Source organism: Ptychodera flava, chromosome 10 (assembly GCF_041260155.1).
Source record: "Ptychodera flava strain L36383 chromosome 10, AS_Pfla_20210202, whole genome shotgun sequence".
In the NCBI taxonomy this organism is placed as follows: Eukaryota; Metazoa; Hemichordata; class Enteropneusta; family Ptychoderidae; genus Ptychodera; species Ptychodera flava.
In genome coordinates this window covers 575,139-593,388 of record NC_091937.1, presented here as the reverse complement: position 1 = coordinate 593,388, position 18,250 = coordinate 575,139, and the positions used below count along the sequence as shown (strand labels likewise).

The window sequence follows — 18,250 nt, the reverse complement described above, 5'->3', positions numbered from 1 at the left end:
CATCTTGTCATCGCATCCTTTCCTTCTCTCCAGCGACCAATCTCATAAATCTGCAGTATGCAAATTTTGTCACTTGGTAACCCTTGACCCGTGTCATCTTGACGGCGCGGTGACTTGAACCCTTCTGAGCTGCTGATACACGTACCGTAGGATCAGGAACACAGTCTTGCACACCGGGTTTCCAGTACCTTACATAGACGAAGGAAATATCAATCGCGATGGTGAGTAACTGTAAAGCTTTGCGTGTTCCCTTTTGTGTATGAGTTCAACCGTCAGTTTGGGTTGGCGTGTTGAGTAGAGACAAGAGTTAGCACAGTACAGCAAATCAGGCGCTCGGCTCAGAGAACCTGCAAAATTGTAGCTCTACGGTGAGGCGGTCGGTGACTGAGTTCTGGTTTTTGCGACCTCGCTCACCAGTCACCAGTGAGCGAGGTTGCAAAAACCAAACTTACCGAACGCCTCACTGTAGAGATACAATTTTGCAGCTGCTCAGAGAACTACCTTGCTGCGGTTCCGTAGCCCGGCCAATTCCTGGCTGGTTGTATGGGTGACACAACCACACAACTAGCCAGGGCATAGGAGTTGCAGGGTTACGCTGCAAAGAACTAATCAGGTCCCACAATTTTCAAGACAGCACACAAAAGAATGTCAGGGTAAGGGTGATACTATAAAAGAAAACCATACAACAACATTCCGATAGCCGAGGGATATGTGGGGGGTATGTAGCAGTATGTTACAATCATGCACTTAGGCTACGAGTTGCGTGCATAAGCCACGGTGTACGCGTATACGGTGGGGCGCGCAGGAGACTTTAATGTATTGTTTATCATGTTTAAAGTGAATGACCGCAAAAGCAAGTGTTTCGAAAAATCTTTCTCAAGTAAGAGGTTAATTATTAAAAGTTTGTATAACAAACATCAAATCGTTGTCAAGACGCGCTTGAAATTTAAGTGATTCAGCCACTTTGACTGGTTCACCTATGTTACAACCATACAGGTCAAAAGGTGTCAACATGTAAGGTATTATTAATCATTCAGTTTATTGATTAATGTACTTAATTGATTGGATGGCACTTTTAATATTTAGTATGCATGTCATCAAGATTAATGCAACAAGCATAGAGAAGAATCTGTTAAGACAGCAGGAGTGTGACTTACATTGTATGACATGTACATGTACAGACATGATGCAAATGTACATGGAGGTACCGGTACAGGAAGAGATAGCTGTGGGTCCATAGCTGTGGTGATTTCAGACGGGGTTCCTGCCTTTCCGGGCTGGTTTTGACTTACAATTTTTAACCCCGCCACCACAGCTATGGGATATTCCGTAGACTAACGTCCAAATGCACACTAGCACCCTTTGTGCAAGTTTGTTCGACAATATTTCAAAAAGTTTCCATCCAAATTACATATTGCCAACACACATCAACAGCTTAGTTATTACGGACTCACCACAACCAGATTCCACTCAAAATTCACTGAAATATCACCTTTTTTCTTGCTTTACCCGACATTTTGCTAGCGTTAAACTGTTGGTCCGAGGCTCACAGCAGCACATCACTGTAGTGAAGTGGGCGGTAACCTCTGAACTTCTAAACACAAATTGAGATTATGACCGGGCATGTGGGCCACATGAACAACCACTAACCCTAGGACTGACCATATTTAGCTCTCATTCGGTATACCAAAGAGAGCTAATCGTATAAGGTGAATCATTTTTAGCTCTCATTCAGTATACCAAAGAGAGCTAATCGTATTAGGTGAATCATTTCATTTGCATCTCATTTGCATGTCGTCTGTGTGTGTGTGTATGTATGTATGTATGTATGTATGTATGTATGTATGTAAGTATGTATGTCCAGTGTTGTCCTTACATTTAAAAGTAGCCGGCTAATTTAAGAAAGTAGACTGGTACGCGGGTGGACTGCGAGGGAGCGAAGCGACCGAGTGGTGAGTGAGCGTAGCGAACGAGGGGGGGAGAGCGCCCCCTCTCGCAAGGCGACAAATGAAATTTTGGAGTGGAAATGGTGTTCTCAGGTGGCATCTGAGGTGACATTTAGCTGAGACTGAAACAGTACTTTTGTTGTGTGTCTTAGACGTGGCTCACATACAACAAAACAAACAAACATGATTTTGTTTTGTTTTTATTATTTATGACACACTTATGGTTTATTTGCAGTGAAGATGTAACATTTAATCTTAAATCACCCACTGTCTGCTCATTTCATTGCTCTTTTCCCATTCTTCATTACCACATAGTACTTTTGTTTTGTGTCTTAGACGTGGCTCACATACAACAAAACGCTTGTCACGTGACTCTTATGCAAATAATGACCGTGTACTGTGCTTGGTCGGATAGCTCTATATCAGGGCTTTCAGAAAATGTATACTTTATTGGGGTTTGGGAAGTGTTCAATTGAGAAATAAATAAAAATCTGAAAGTGTCTAAAAGGTATTTGGTATCATCCTTAAGCAACAGGGGATCAGCGCCACGGTGAAGCCGTGAACCGTGATGATGATGCGCTGGTCGGCAACGGTCGGCAACACGTGCCTGTGACCGTGGATCTAGTACGTAAAAATAATCAATGAAAAAAAATACCCATTCAAATAAAGAGTTGCTTCTAAAAAAATCAGTTCTAGCTCGTTTTTTTTTAAATCTAGAAAATGCGTCGGTATTGCTCTGAGAATAACTTGATTTGTTGAGAAGATCATACTCGTAGTGACCGTGACGTTGGCAGCCAGCACGGCGGCGGAAAACAAGCTGCAGTCTCATGAACTTTGAATCGTCGATCAAAATCACATCTTTTCGGCACTTTTTTCGCGCAAATTCAGCGAAATTGAAGTTTTTCATACATAAACTAAATATATTTTTGGAATCAAGTATACCTTTTCAACGGGCTTTCTTCGGAAAAAATATTCCATCGGCAAGGTGCCAGTGGCCGACGCCACATTTCTTTTTGACACCATCGTTAAAAGTGACCTAAGATGACCTTCATACTAATCACACCAATTACACTGCTCGTAACAAAGACAACACCATAGGCGTGTCCATCAGCCAATCACACTATTTAACAAATAAAAGATCGGGCTCAAAGAGCTAGCCACAAACGGGTATTTAGAAACTGTTTTATGTTTGTGCAGTTCCATGCAAGGAAAGGAATGGCGAAACTGCTAATCGTACGTGTGCCGTCTAACAGCTGGCAGTGCAATCCCGAAATTACAGGTCTATAAAAATAATCTAATGACGTTAAAAGTAGCGGGGAAAAAATGCAAAACAGCCGGGTTATTTACCCGGCACCCGGCTTCTAAGGACAACACTGTATGTGTGTTAGTCCGTCCAAATCAAAAACTCCTCAACCGCAGCAGCTACCAGCTTAGTATTTGGTGTACAGGTGCACCTAGGGGTGGAGATGTGAATTTGTTCAAATGAACATGTCAGTGTCAAAAATATGCAAATGAGGTAAACAATGGAAAAATCCTTCAAACTTCTAAAACTCAGTAACCGTTGGTCAGATTTGGTTGAAACTTGGTATGTAGGTTGCTTTAGGTATTCTAAATTAGGTGTGTACAACTGAGGATGAGATTTGCGTGTTTGTATTTTTGGGTAATTTTTTTCAGATTTTAGTAAAAAAAACTTTTTTTCTGAAACAGCTTGTCCGATTGCTTTGAAAGTTGGTATCCATGTTCCTCGGGATGACCTCAGTCAAGTTTGTAAAAATTGTAGTGAATTTTTCAGTATTTGTAATTTTGGGGCAATTTTCCCCATTTTTGGTCAAAACATTTTTTCCTCCAAAAACCACTCATCTGATGCCTTTGATATTTGGTATGCAGGTCCATAAGATTGATCAAAATGTGATGTATTTAAATTCTTATGAAATTTGCAATTTTGTATTTTTGGGGCAATTTTTGTCATTTTTGGTCAAAAAATGTATTTCTCAAAAACTGCTCATTTGATATCTTGGATGTTTGGTATACAGGTTCCTAGGGTTTATCTTAATATGATATATTGAAATCAGGATGAAATCTGCAATTTTGTATTTTTTGGGCAAATTTTGCTATTTTGGTCAAAAAATTTGTTTCACAAAATCTTGTTTAACAGCTTTGATATTGAGTAGAAATTTTCCTATATATGATCTCAATTTAATATGTTGGGATTATATCTTCTTCAATTATATTTTTGCAGCTATATTTGCCATTTTGGTCTGGCTGACCTGAAGTGTGCTGTCAAAGATTTCCTCCTTCATCAACACGTTTCGCAAAAAGTTATTCTCTACATAACACAAAGGAGCCCTGTCAGCTGCCAGGTTGCTTGTTTTAAATTTTTAGAGACACGTCTTCAACTTCCTATTTCTATGAAGCTTCCTAATTTTTTGATGGAAAAAACTTACAGAAATAGTCGACAGTATTGATTCCAGAACTTTTTCAGATTGTGTTGATATGAACAAAATTAATAAATATTTGTGAAAAGATTTTCTGATTTTTGGCGATTTTATACCCACAGGAACTAAGAATACATAATGTGGTGATTTTGTGAGCATTTCATATGGTAAACTGTATTTGGTATTGAAATGAGGTAAAAAAATCATCAGAAAACATAGCTGAAGGTGATTTAGCAGGTTTGGTTTCCAACAAATATATTCCAAACTTTTTTCAATGTTTGTACTATCATGGTTGTAAATAGCTCCTACACTTCCTGTCATTTGTATCTCTTTAAAAAAACATTGTTGATACCAAAGGGTGGACCCTTTGATATCCTGATGGGGGATCTGGAAGATTTTCAGAAAAAAAATAGATTCCAAGCAAATGTCAAAGAAAAACGAATCTGCCAGTAAAGGCATGACTAAAAGAAAAGGTGGGAGAGTGGAAAAAAATACTGTACAGTGGATGGTTGAAAATAGTGCTACCTCATCAATCTTCAGACCCCCCCCCCCCCCCCCCAAGGATATCAAATGGTCCACCCCCATGTCTTTGTGCACACATTTTACAATGCACTGCATCTCAGTTGAAGATTCCAAGTCAGGTCAGGATTTGAAAGGAATAGTCAAGTTCACCACAGTTACAATTTGTAAGTTGATCTCAATGCCATCACCCTTGTGATATATTGGTTTTTAAGTTATTCCAAAAGTGGATGCACCAGTTGCGCTGGAAGACAACAATGTTTACTTTAGGGTTTCGGAGTTAACCATGGTTGTATGTTGAAATCTCTCTGTGTATCTGGTGTATGAACAAAATGTAAACATTGGTTGCATGTTGTTACATTGTAAGCATTTCAGTCAAGGTTATCTGTTGTTCATGAAAATCAAGAAAAGGTAGCTGTTTGCCTGTATTTGCCAACACATAACTGTCTTGTGTGTTGATTGTCTTAGACATTATCACATACTAAGTAGAAAGAGGACAAGAAACTAATCAAATTGATGTATAATATTCACCCTGAGTACCTGTATATATAAATATTTTATCATTACATCCAGCTGTTTGTTATATTGGGCCAAAGCACACTAAGAAGCCAATGTCATCACAGCCAGTCTGTGTATGTCAGTCTGTCTGTATGTCCTTCCATTCACCAGTCTTTCTGTAGACCAAGTTTGTGGAGCTCATAACTGAATAATTTCCACATTAAATGTGGCCAGCTTTGGAATGTTTAGATGGTTATCTATAATCCAATGGAATCTTGTAGGCGTTGATAAAAGAATGAGAAAAAAAACATGATTTTTCATAATCTGCAATTTGTATTGATAAGAGAGTGATTACTTTATTATTTGGTACGTATGATAGGAGGAACAATCTATGCAATAGTTTGATTGAGAAGCATAAAATTAGTAGCTGTACATATGTATTTTTGAAGTTTTTACCGACTTTTTGTCAAAAGTCTTGTTTTCGAGAGTCACATATCAGATACCAGGTATCAAATTTGGATTTTAAGTTCTGAGGATCATTTGATTACCATATATCAAAATATTGATGAAATTTGTATAAGTAAATATGAGCAAATTGGAAGACAGAAGTTTGCAGTGCAGCTGACACACTGTTTTACAAAAAAATTAGCATGGAATTATCTATATGTTGTGTTTAAAAGAAGTTTTGGGGTACCATGTTTTGCATGTTTTATATTTTTTTAAGGATGATATTGATAAAGATGAAATCGGTCATTTTTCTGTTGAATTTTCAAAATTTTCTGAGAATACGCCTTAAAGTCAGGCCTATCATTGAGATGTGTTGCTAGTTCAAGATAAGTAATGGTTTCAGTGTAATTCATGATTTTTAAAAATCAAAACAAATGCACGTGGCTATCCGATGTCAAAACAGGGAGTTTTTGTAAACACTGTGGACATATTTGCATCGCTATTTGCATAATCCATCTTGAGTGACACAACGTTGCGTAATTTACATAGTGACGTTGTTGAGCTTCTCCAAAAATCAGGATTACTCCCGCATGTCAACAATAAACCCTAACATTAATGTTTGTTGAAGCACAGTCTTTCCGAGCCTAGTCCAATAAGTCAGATTTCAACACACAGAACTGTTTCCGTTCAAAACGCATTGTGGCCAAAAACTGCATGTTTTACCAGAACATCAAATTATTATGTCCCTTTCTGATTATATTTTGTATACTTGATAAAGTCCAACATCCAAAATTTTCCTGCTACGTACAAATTGGGACCGAACAAAACGAAGCATCTTTTTTCTGATGCAGTGATTGTGTTTTACACATCAGTCAACCTCGCGTGGTAAGCTTATTATGTACCGTCCCCAGTGCATCTGAACGTAATCACAGTGAATAAAGATTACATCCAAGTACCTCACCAAGGGTTTCAGTGTCGTTTTACTTTGGAAATGTTTGCGAAGTCATACAATTTGACAGTCGATCGGGCGACATCCCTCACGAACTTGTATTCCCCCGAAATTGTGCGAGAAAAATACACCAACCTCTCCTCGGACCGATCGGGAAACGTTACCGGGAAACGCACGTCTACTTTTTCTACATTACGTCCGAATAGCCTTGCTTTGGTTTGGAATCTGGTTTATCGCGTAGATGAACTAAACCACGCTGAGAAGTGCTGCTGGCCTATCCACTGCTCTCCGTACCTCAACGCAACAGGCAGCAAGCACGAATAGACGATGCCATTTCTGGTTTCAACATGTCAAAGAAGGCCATATTTTAGTGTTGAACCGAAGTATACAACCCGTATTTCATTATTTATACAAAAATTAACGTTGTGGGTTTTTAAGAATAACGCATTCTGTTAACATCCCCGTGGTCACGGACTCGCAATAAACTTTCTCCGAGACCCGCGATCAAATTGTTGTTTGACCGAATGTGAAATGTCGGCGAATACATTTTACGAGCAAAAAAAACCCCAGACAGATAAATAAATTTACGCGAGCCACACAGCAAAATGGTTTTCATCATGCCGCTCCAGACAAGGCCACGGTCAGTGATCATTGTCTGGCTCAGAACACACAAAGCCAGAAAAATCGGAGAGTAATTACTAACTCGTTTTTTTTAACGGCACTGACTGTTTGCTACAAAGTGGTTCTGAGATGTGACCCTTCAAAAAAGTGGGTCACAAGCTTTCCTTTGATGCGAAGATGCGTAGAGCAGGGGTTTCATTAAGAGCTGGCAGCCGGCGAAATTGACCGGTTACTCTCAAGATTTCGCCGGCTACTTTTTCAGGAAATTTGAACTCTTGTATAGCTAAAATATTTTTTACCTTCTGAAATGATATGGACAAGTTTCACAAGTTGTGTGATCAAACTTTTCAACGGCTTTTATATGAAACAAAATTTAGAAGACGAGCGACTACTACGATCGCCTTGTACTACGATGCAGCACGGTCTTGCGTATACTGCCTCAATAAAAATCGGAATTGCAACGGATGATTCTATTGGCTATATCTGAATTGCTGATTCCTATGTGGTGATCTTTATATACGCCAATGAAAATGTGCATACTACACCTGTCAGCCGTCGTTAGCTCAACTCAAAATGGTCGATGAACACATGAAGACGGAAGTGATCGCAAGGTCAAGCTTCACTGTACGATCTTCGGTTTTGAAGTGCGCCGAGAAACAAGAGAAGGATAATTACGTGGATTTAAACTGTTTTCGAAGGCAATGACCTGATTTTTTTCTCACGAAAAAACTTCCCAATTACAGTTCGAATTTTAGTAAGCCGACGTGCGTTGCACCGCGGTAGGCGTAAATTGAAGGTATATAACCAGCTGGACGTATGATATGTACTGCTTTTCGGTCTATCCACGCAAATAAGAATCCGCCCAGAGAGGTTAAAATGCGATCAGACCTCTAAGTTCACTTCAAAGTCGATTGTCAGGTTAAATCCAAATGTGAGCTTCTGAACGTACAAATTTTCATATACTATATCAAGGTTCTTACTTTGCATACCCATATAGTCAAATAACCTTGAGGGTCTTTGTCTCTGTTTGCGAAATATGGTTACGATTGTCTTTTTAGCTCCCATAGCCATATGTATATATGGCAATGGAAGCTATTCTTATAGGTTAGGGAAATGTCTGTATGTATGTATGTCTGTATGTCTGTATGTCTGTATGTCTGTCCGTCAACATCAAAAACTCCAAAACCGCTGCACATTTCATCTTGATATTTGGTGTGTACATGGATGATGGGCTGTAGATGAGATTTTGTTCAAATGAAGTTGTCATTGCCAAAAATATGCAAATTAAGTGAAAAATGTAAAAACAGTCAAAATTGAAAATCTCAATAACCACTGAGCAGATTACATGAAAAATTAGCATGTAAGTACTTTGGGCTGACCTGAAATAATTGTGCTTTTTTGATTTTTTGATATTGTTGAAAATATACAAATTAGTGCCAAAAAAGGCGTTTTTGGTAAAAAATCTTCTTCTTCATGAACCGCTGGTCAGACAGCTTTGATATTTGGTATACAGGTCCCTAGGGATAACCCAAATTGGATTTGTTCAAATTGTGATGAAATATGCAAATCTGTATTTTTAAGGAATTTTTTTGTCATTTTTGGTCAAAATTTATTTCATCAAAACCGCTCGTCTGACAGCTTTGATATTTGGTATACAGGTCCCTAGGGATAACCCAATTTGGATTTGTTCAAATTGTGATGAAATATGCAAATCTGTATTTTTAAGGAATTTTTTTGTCATTTTTGGTCAAAAATTTATTTCATCAAAACCGCTCGTCTGACAGCTTTGATATTTGGTATACAGGTTCCTACAGATAAACTAAATATGATATATAGAATATATGATGAAATCTGCAATTTTGTATTTTTGGTGCAATTTTTGACATTTTTGGTCAAAAAATGTGTTTCTCAAAAACTACTTGTCTGATGCCTTTGATATTTGGTATACAGGTTCCTGGGGGTTCTCCTAGTGTGATATAGTGAAATTTGATGAAATCTTCAATTTTTGTATTTTGGGTCAATTTTTGCCATTTTTGGTCAAAATATTTGTTTCTCAAAAGTTACTCATGTGATAGCTTTGATATTTGGTATACATTTTTATACATAATTATGATGAAATCATCAATTTTGTATTTTTGCAGCTAATGTTGCCATTTTAGGTCAGGCCATCCTGAAATGAGCTATCAAAGATCTCAACCATCTTCATCAATACATATGTCACAAAAAGTTGCTCTCTACATAACACAGCAGAGCTCTGTCGACTATTGGGTCGCTTGTTTTTTTCAAAACCGCAGGTCAGACAGCTTTAATATTTGGTTAACAGGTCCCTAGGATGACCTTAGTGAGATGATTTCATACAGTCAGGAAATACTTAATTTTGTATCCATGTCTATAGTAGCTTCAGGGACATTGGTCCTATGTTTAAGATAATGTTGTGATTCAGTAAGCATTTGAAATGGTAAACTGTATTTGGTGTTGAAATGTGGTAAAAAATAATGAGAAAACATAGCTGAGGTGATTTCAGCAGGTTTGGTTTCCAACAAATATATTCAAAGTTTTTTTCAATGTTAAAGAGTGATGGAGGGGGGGGGGGGGGGGGTCCTGAGGTCCTGGCAGATTTTGAAAAAAATCCAAACAAATGGCAATAAAAAAATCAGCCACAGAAGGTTTGTCAAAAAGAAAAGGTTGGATAGTGGGAAAAAAAGAATGTACAGTGTATCAGATAAAAAAGATGTTCCTCATCAATCTTCCAGACAACCCCCTTTTATCAAATGGTACACCCCTGATGTATTTTTGTGTGCCATAAACATGCAGTGTATTTTAGTTTAAGATGTCAATCAAGTTAGGTAAGGATTTGAAAGGAATAGTCAAGTTCACCACAGTTTAACTTTATCTCTTGTGTCATCATCCTTGTGTAATTGGTTAAGTTTGTAAGTTGCTCCAGATGTGGATATACCAGCTGTTCTGGAAGAAAACAATGTTTACTTTTCCCTATAGGGTTTCTGAGTTAATGATTGCATGTTGAAATCTCTCCAAGTATCTGGTGCATGGGCAAAATGTAAATATTGGTTGCATGTTATGTATTTCAGTCTATGTCAAATATTGTAAATGAAAAATCAAGAACAGTTTGCTGTGTGCTTGTAAAAGATAACATGTATGTCAATTAAATTATATAAAATAATTAAATATTAAATATTAAATTAAATTATGTCAATTAAATATTAAAACTGCCTTGCAGTTTGATTGTCTTAAAAATTATCACAGAAGTAGAAAACGAAAAGAAACTAATCAAATTGCTGTAACATATTCACCCTCAGTGTCTGTATGCCTATACTTAACTATTTTATCATTACATTCAGCTTTTTGTTATATCTTTATCACTCTCCATGGGCCAAGGCACACTTTGGGTCAATGTCATCACTCTGTGCCAGTCTGTGAATGTCAGTCTGTCTGTATTTAGGCCCGTGTTTCATACAATTGGTGGTTTGTTTTGATAACTATATTTGGTATATAGGGATAACCTAGCAATAGAATTTTTTTGACAAAATGTGACATGACTTCGGGACCTTTGACCTCAAATATACATATTTGTCCATAACTCAGTAACCACTAGTGCTACACCCTTCATGTATAGTATGATGGGACACCTTATGATGCCACATATTGTACCTCATTAATTATGTGCATATCTAATTTTGAGCAAGCCAATAGAGCCAGAGGTCTGATTTTTGATATATAGGGATAACTATAGGAGAGAATTTTTTTTGACAAATGTAATGTGACCTCGGTGACCTTTGACCTCAAATATACATATTTGTCCATAACTCAGTATCCACAGGTGCTACCACCCTTCATATATGGTATGCTGGGACACCTTATGACGCCACATATTCAGAGTTAATTCTAGGACGCGCCATTGCGCAATTTGCGCAAAAAAATCTCGAATGGCCCTCATTTCTACCTTTGATGCGCCACCAAGGGCGCAACATTTTATGAATGGGTCGGTCGATCACGCAGAGTTCACTTAGTTCATAGTACATTTACGTAGCTCGCCGAAGGTCATTACCTCAGTCATAGTGTGCCATGTTAAACGATTCAGTTACCCTTTGACCTTTGCCCACTACGGCATATATGGTGGTGCATAGGAAGCTGGGTAAAAAGGACTGATGTAGGGCAATGGTGTATTGGAGCCGTGCCCATGTGGTACGATCGATGAATGTAAACAACGGCTCCGCCGCGGCCGCGGCGTTATCGTGAAAAGCTAGTTGCCGCTCAGATTTTTAACGCCAGTACTATATAATAGTTGATGAACCCAGGATGATAGGGCAGTCCCTTAAATTGAAGCGTTTGCAACGTCTATCGTGCATACCAGCGAAACGTTGAACACTGCAAGGAAAGCATTCATTCTTGGCCGGCCATATGATCGTTTTGAAGAGCAACACAGTTTAGGTCGGACATATCTCGTTATCCAGAGTAGCCAGATCAGAACCAATGATCGTAAATTTGCTAATACATACAAGTTATGTTTAAAGTTGATGTATCGATCACTTTATGTAGGTCGTACGGGTTACACTCTCGTGTTGTATCAGTGTGATAATTGTCGACCAGTGCAAATCGGGGGCCACTCGGAGAAATCCTACCGGTGCGCTAAGCTTTGATCATGATCGTTTCCAGTCAAAATCACAGTCCGTAGTAATTGTGCAGTTGTTAAAGTCCGACATCAATAATTCATCACATAAGTTACGTAAACAATTGAATCAAACCAAACGGTTAGTTTGCTCCTGCCATTGTTGGGCCTGTTGCGTATACGGAGCACAACTTTGCTGTAGGCTTCGTTGGTTACAGGTGGCCCGATCTCTAGTATTCTCCTTTTCTTGACTTGATAGACTATGGTATTTTCAGCAGAAAATTCAAGGGTTTTACATGTGTGATCATGACGGCCCCCGATTTTATAAAATGGCCCCCTTGGGACAGGAGTAGGGGCCCAAAGTGGCCCCTTGTTTTTACGTCCTAGAATGAACACTGCATATTGTACCTCATTAATTATGCACATATCTCATTCTGAGCAAGCCAATGGAGCTGGATGTCTGATTTTTGGTATATAGGGATAACTATAGGAGAGAAATTTTTTGACCGAATGTCATGTGACCTTGATGACCTTTTACCTAAAATATATGTTTATGTCAATAAATAAGTAACTACAAGTGCTATGTCCTTTGTATTTAGTAGGATGGGAAACCTTATGACAACACATGCTTTACCTCATTAATTTTGCACACATCTAATTCTGGGCAAGCAAATAGAGCTAGAGGTCTGATTTTTTGGCATATAGGGATTAATTGTTTTTTCAAAATGTCATGTAACCTCAATGACCTTTGACCTTGATTATACATATATATGCATATCTCAGTAACCACAAGTTCTATACCCTCCAATTTTGATAGGATATTAGACCTTAAGATGTCACATCTTGTACCTCATTTATTATGCGCATATGTATTTCTTGGCTGGCCAATACTGCTAGAAGTCTGATCTTTTTTCCCGATTTAGAACCATAACTTAAGACATGCCTCATGTGTTTCAAATTGGGAACAACGACATAGACCTATTTGCCCATAGATCTCAACATATACACTCCAGTGATACTTCTTAATGACCACATTTCCCTGCCCCATCAAGACTAATACTCCTATTACAAGTAGGGACTGTCATTGTCAATGACTTGTTTAGTTAATGGTTGTATCACAGTATTCGATATTTATAATTCTGTATTTTTTCCATTTTATATTCTGAATAAATACATTAAACATATTTCACTGTCTCCAGTACATTACATTTAAGTATTTTCACTTCATGCACTTTATCCCTTTCACACATGTTCAAATATCTGACCAGAGAACAAACACTAAATAGTCCAGGATGGGAGCTACAGTGTCATTGACGCTATTTTTTATCATTATTGTTAATATAAATTATCCTTTTTGCCTCCCGAGTGGTATAAAAGTTCTTCATCTACAGATTTTTATACCAAACATGAGGGCTCTTAATTTTAAGCGTAACATTATACATTAATGAAAAGTTTTTCATTTACTGTGCTTAAAATATGAGTGTTTCATCCAGGATGGCATCAACAAGGGGGATTTTCCCCCTTTACCAGAAAATTTCGGGGGCATTTGACTAGTTCATGTGTTCTACTTGTACCTCTAAGATGTGACTGGCACCATTTCATTGGGGGTGGGGAAGTGGTCCCCCTTGACAAATTAATTGGGGTGCCAACATTTCAACAGAGGGGGAATCCCCTATCTCCTGTCTAGATGTAACACTGTATAAATATCATCTACATATCAAATTTATATCATTAATAATAGTAAATTATTATAGTTTACCTCCTAAAAGTATAGAGGCTCTAAAGACTTCAGTTTAATTGTTCAAAATATTGTCAACATTACCACATTTTATCATTTTTAATTATGAATTATCATATTTAGGCCTAATCTCCCAGGAAAATGGCTTTTATGATATGAACACTTATTGCCCTGGAACACTGCTGACAATGCTCCTGAAAATACTTGAAATTCAGGAATTCAGGTGACTGTGGGCTGTAAAAAGTGAATTTTAGCTCATTTTTCAGGATTTCCGGCCTTCGGCCCGGACCCTCCCCCGACGACGACCGCTTTGTGGTCATGGCAGCTGCAAGCCGCCAACTTTTCCATTCTGGCCCCCTACTTCAAAACTTAATGAAACCCCTGGCGTAGAGATTTACATGCATGAATAAATGACATCTCAAGTGAGACAAATTTTTGGCCAGTCTACAGCCTAGAAATTACATGGCTAAAATGTTATAATGAGCTGTTTGTTGAAGGCACGATAAAGTAGCTGTGGGAGGCCGTATAACACCAGTAACACAGCCCTGCCATGCAGTGCTAGTAAGCTTATATCTCGAAAATACCCATAGTTTAATATGGTTGTGGTAGGAGGTTGAACTCGCCGCTTTGCGGTGCTTGACGTCTCATGTTTTCGTCATTTATTAGATCACTTCTCACAACTTGTGAACAATAAATAATTAGTCTGATAGTATCGAGTCTACGTCACGTTGTGTTCATGTAGGGAACACAGGCAAGTTTATTTACATATGACTTTAGGACACGCCTGATATCAGTAATGACTGCTGACGTCATTGTTTTCGCCCACAGAAGACATTTGCTGTAGCGGCGTGCCGAAATGAAGGCTCCGAAAATCGGCAATTTACCGCAATTTATTTTATTTGCCTCGGACGTTTTCTTTGAACAACTGTCATTCCCGGTCGACATTATCAGTATGTAACAAAATATGACCGCATTTAGGTTAATGCATGTTTAATTATCAAACGCCGTGGCGTCGAAGTAACAAAACATGTTTTTTGCGTTTTTCTCGAATTCAATGTGTGTATGAGCCTATGAGGTAGCCTTCTTTGGCACCTCGTCAATTTGCCCTCACAAGCACTAGCTGCTTGAAATTCACACTGTTCATTTGAAACATACATGTAAGAACTCAAAATCATTGTCTGGGATTTCCTTTATCTGCCTTTGTTTTTCTTTAATGCGCTCTTAAAGGTGTTGGACGAAGGTGCTTTTCAAGGAATTTTAATTATCACGGCATAAAATTTGAATGGAGCGTCTGAGAAAAAATCGCAGACACTGTTTTGAAGGATATTGTCAAGGCTTGTCAATGAAGAAATTCCAACCCGAAATCTTGCAGCGTGTTTGCAAAAGGCGGGAAAAACCGGTTTTTGGAAGATTCAGCAAAACTGCTTGTCACGTGACTCTTATGCAAATAATGACTGTGTACTGTGCTTGGTCGGATAGCTCTATATCAGGGCTTTCAGAAAATGTATACTTTATTGGGGTTTGGAATGTGTTCAATTGAGAAAAAAATAAAAATCTGAAAGTGTCTAAAAGGTATTTATCATCCTTAAAATGCCAAATATGATACCGGTATTCTTGAAGTCGTCCCTGGTCTAATTGCAAAAGATTGAGAATTGCTGCAAATTTTACCAGTGTATTTGTGGTAGTGTACATGTACATGCTCAACTGTAAATTAGTATTTGTTCAAATGAAGTCAGGGTTACTAAAATGCTAACTGAGCAACAAAAGTGAAAACTTGGTGAATAAACATTTGTCATTGGCAAGGCAGCTAATATACCCCAATTTGGGCGCGACTCAGTCTGCCGACCTGTGGCTCACATACTCCTGACTTTGTGCGAGTTTTCTCCGGATTTTCTCTATGAATCTTTTCTAAAAGCTTGCAAGGATGTATTTAAAGATGTTTTGAAAGTGTATTGCTGTTCTGGGTGTCCTGTGCATCGTATCTGACTCGATACGGACAATCTTAGCTGCAGAGAGATACTCCTATGATGAAAAGCCTGCCATATTGATTTCCTACACAAGTGAGTACCTGTTGAGCTTCCGAAACAAATACTCCTGTTCCTGATATGAACACTGACATACAGGTAGACTGTTTTAATTCAAAACATACAGCAAGGAACTTCAAGAAAAAGAGGGGGTCAAGAGGAGGAATAAGGAACAGAATGAGGAGGAGAGGTTGTCGACTCCCTCTTCCAGCCATTACATTATCGAATGTGCGTTCTCTTCATAATAAAATGGATGAACATTCAACGTTGTCAAAGTATGATTGCAACTACCGACGAAGCAGTTTATTCTGCTTCACAGAGTCTTGGTTATCGGAAAAAAATGCCGACATCAACTTGGATGGATATACAACCATTTGATTTGATCGTGATGCCAAGAAAACGCATAAAAAAGTTGGTGTGGCTTATGCATGCTCGTCAAAAACAGCTGGGCAACAAATTTTACATCAGAGAAACTATCAGTTCAAGGCACTTTGAAATTCTAACAGTGTATTTTACATCAGAGAAACTATCAGTTCAAGGCACTTTGAAATTCTAACAGTGTCGTTCAGGCCATTCTATCTTTCTCGTGAGTATAGCCAGGTGACCGTTATACTGGTGTACCGTACGCGGTCCCGATAATAAAGTGGTAGCTGAACGTATATCTGAAAGCTACAACAACGCAGTTGATAGGTCAGTCGATCAGCCAGTATTTCTTCTTGGAGATTTCAACACCTGTGATATCACTAAATATTTGCCTAATTTACATCAATATGTATCGTGTCCAATGCGTATGAATAAGACCTTAGACTTGTGCTATGGAAACGTGGCTAATGCATATACTGAAAGGTGCCATCCGCCATTAGGAAGATCAGATCACAATGTTGTACATCTGGTACCCAAGTATCGGCAAAAGCTGAAGAGAGAAGGTCCACGAATTCATAACTTTCGCCTTTGGACTCGTGATTCAATTGACCTATTGCAGGATTGTTTCGAAACCACAGACTGGGATGTTTTCTTTGATGGCTGTGGTCAGAATTTGGATTTACTAACAGACACAATCTTGTCTTACATCAATTTTTGTGAGGACACTATAATTCCTGTCAAAACTGTGCATATTTATGCAAATAACAAACCGTGGATAAACAAAGATTTAAAACACTGTTTAAATAAGAAAAAAATGTCATTCCTAAAAGGAGATAAAGTCAGTGTCAACAAATTTATGAAAGAATTTCGAAGTAAAACTAGAGCTGCGAAACTTGAGTACAAAAGTAAAATTGAAAAGAAATTTACAGGTGGTAATGTCAGGGAAGCGTGGCAAGGATTAAATGTAATGATGGGAAGGAAGCAACAGCAGCAAGGTATGCAATGTAATGATCCAATTATGTTTGCCAATGAATTGAATAATTTTTATGCACGTTTTGATGTTTCAGATTTTAGACAGCATTGTGATGAAATTTGCCATAATCTAATCCTGTCCCCTGTTAAGGTCGAAATTGATGAAGTTGTCAAAGTTCTCTTACAGGTTAATCCTCACAAAGCCCCTGGATCTGATGGTCTTAGGGGAAAGGTTTTAAAGGAATGTGCATATCAGTTAGGCCCGATGGTTACCCGTCTTTTTCAATTCTTTCTGGATATCCATACTGTTCCTCGTATTTGGAACACATCAACTATTATACCAGTGCCTAAAAAAAACGGGTGCTAAATTGTCAAACGACTTTAGGCCAGTAACTCTGACCTCTGTTATATGTAAATGCATGGAAAGGATTATATGTAACAGGCTCACAACTTCTCTGTCCGATCGTATGGACCCGCTGCAATTTGCATATAAACCTAAAAGAGGAGTAGAAGATGCAACCTTAAGACTTCTCAACTTAATTACGAGTCATATGGATTCCACTGGAAATTTCGTTCGAATTTTGTTTATGGACTTTTCATCAGCATTTAACACAATACAGCCTCATGTTCTGCTCCTTGTTGATTTGCAAACTAACACAACATTTATTCTTTGGATTAGATCATTTCTGTGTGATCGGCCACAACATGTAAGCATACAAGGTCATCTTTCGAGAGAATTGATTCTAAATACGGGGGCTCCCCAAGGCTGTGTACTATCACCCGTTCTTTTCTCTGTTTATACAAATGAATTAAGATGTAATAACGTCATTCTCACTCTCATAAAATTTGCTGATGATCTGGCCTTAGTTGCACGACTCAAAGACGAATACTCTCTCAGTCGTTATCTTCTATTCATAGATTATTTGAAGGCTTGGTTTGACCAAAGCTTTCTTGAATTAAATGTCGGTAAAACTAAAGAACTTTGTATCATGGGAGCACAGAAGCAAGTTTCGGACTCATTACTTCGACCGATAAATATAGATGGAAAACAAATTGAAAGAGTGTCTCTTTTCAAATATCTTGGTACAATTTTAGATTCGAAATGTCGTTT

The 18,250-nt window shown here is 38.2% G+C and overlaps 1 protein-coding gene across 3 annotated transcripts in view; it reads left to right on the top strand.

Moving 5' to 3' along the window:
- The first annotated feature begins 81 nt into the window (after positions 1-81).
- LOC139141691 (centrosomal protein of 85 kDa-like) overlaps positions 82-18,250 on the top strand; it is a 257,293-nt gene continuing 239,124 nt past the window's right edge. For 2 of the 3 annotated variants that reach the window (XM_070711276.1, XM_070711275.1), the window contains exon 1: positions 82-221. In XM_070711276.1, the coding sequence (XP_070567377.1) occupies positions 219-221 (3 nt within the window). In that variant the 5' untranslated portion in view covers positions 82-218. The remainder of the gene's footprint in view (positions 222-18,250) is intronic. The other variant, XM_070711277.1, reaches the window with a different exon arrangement.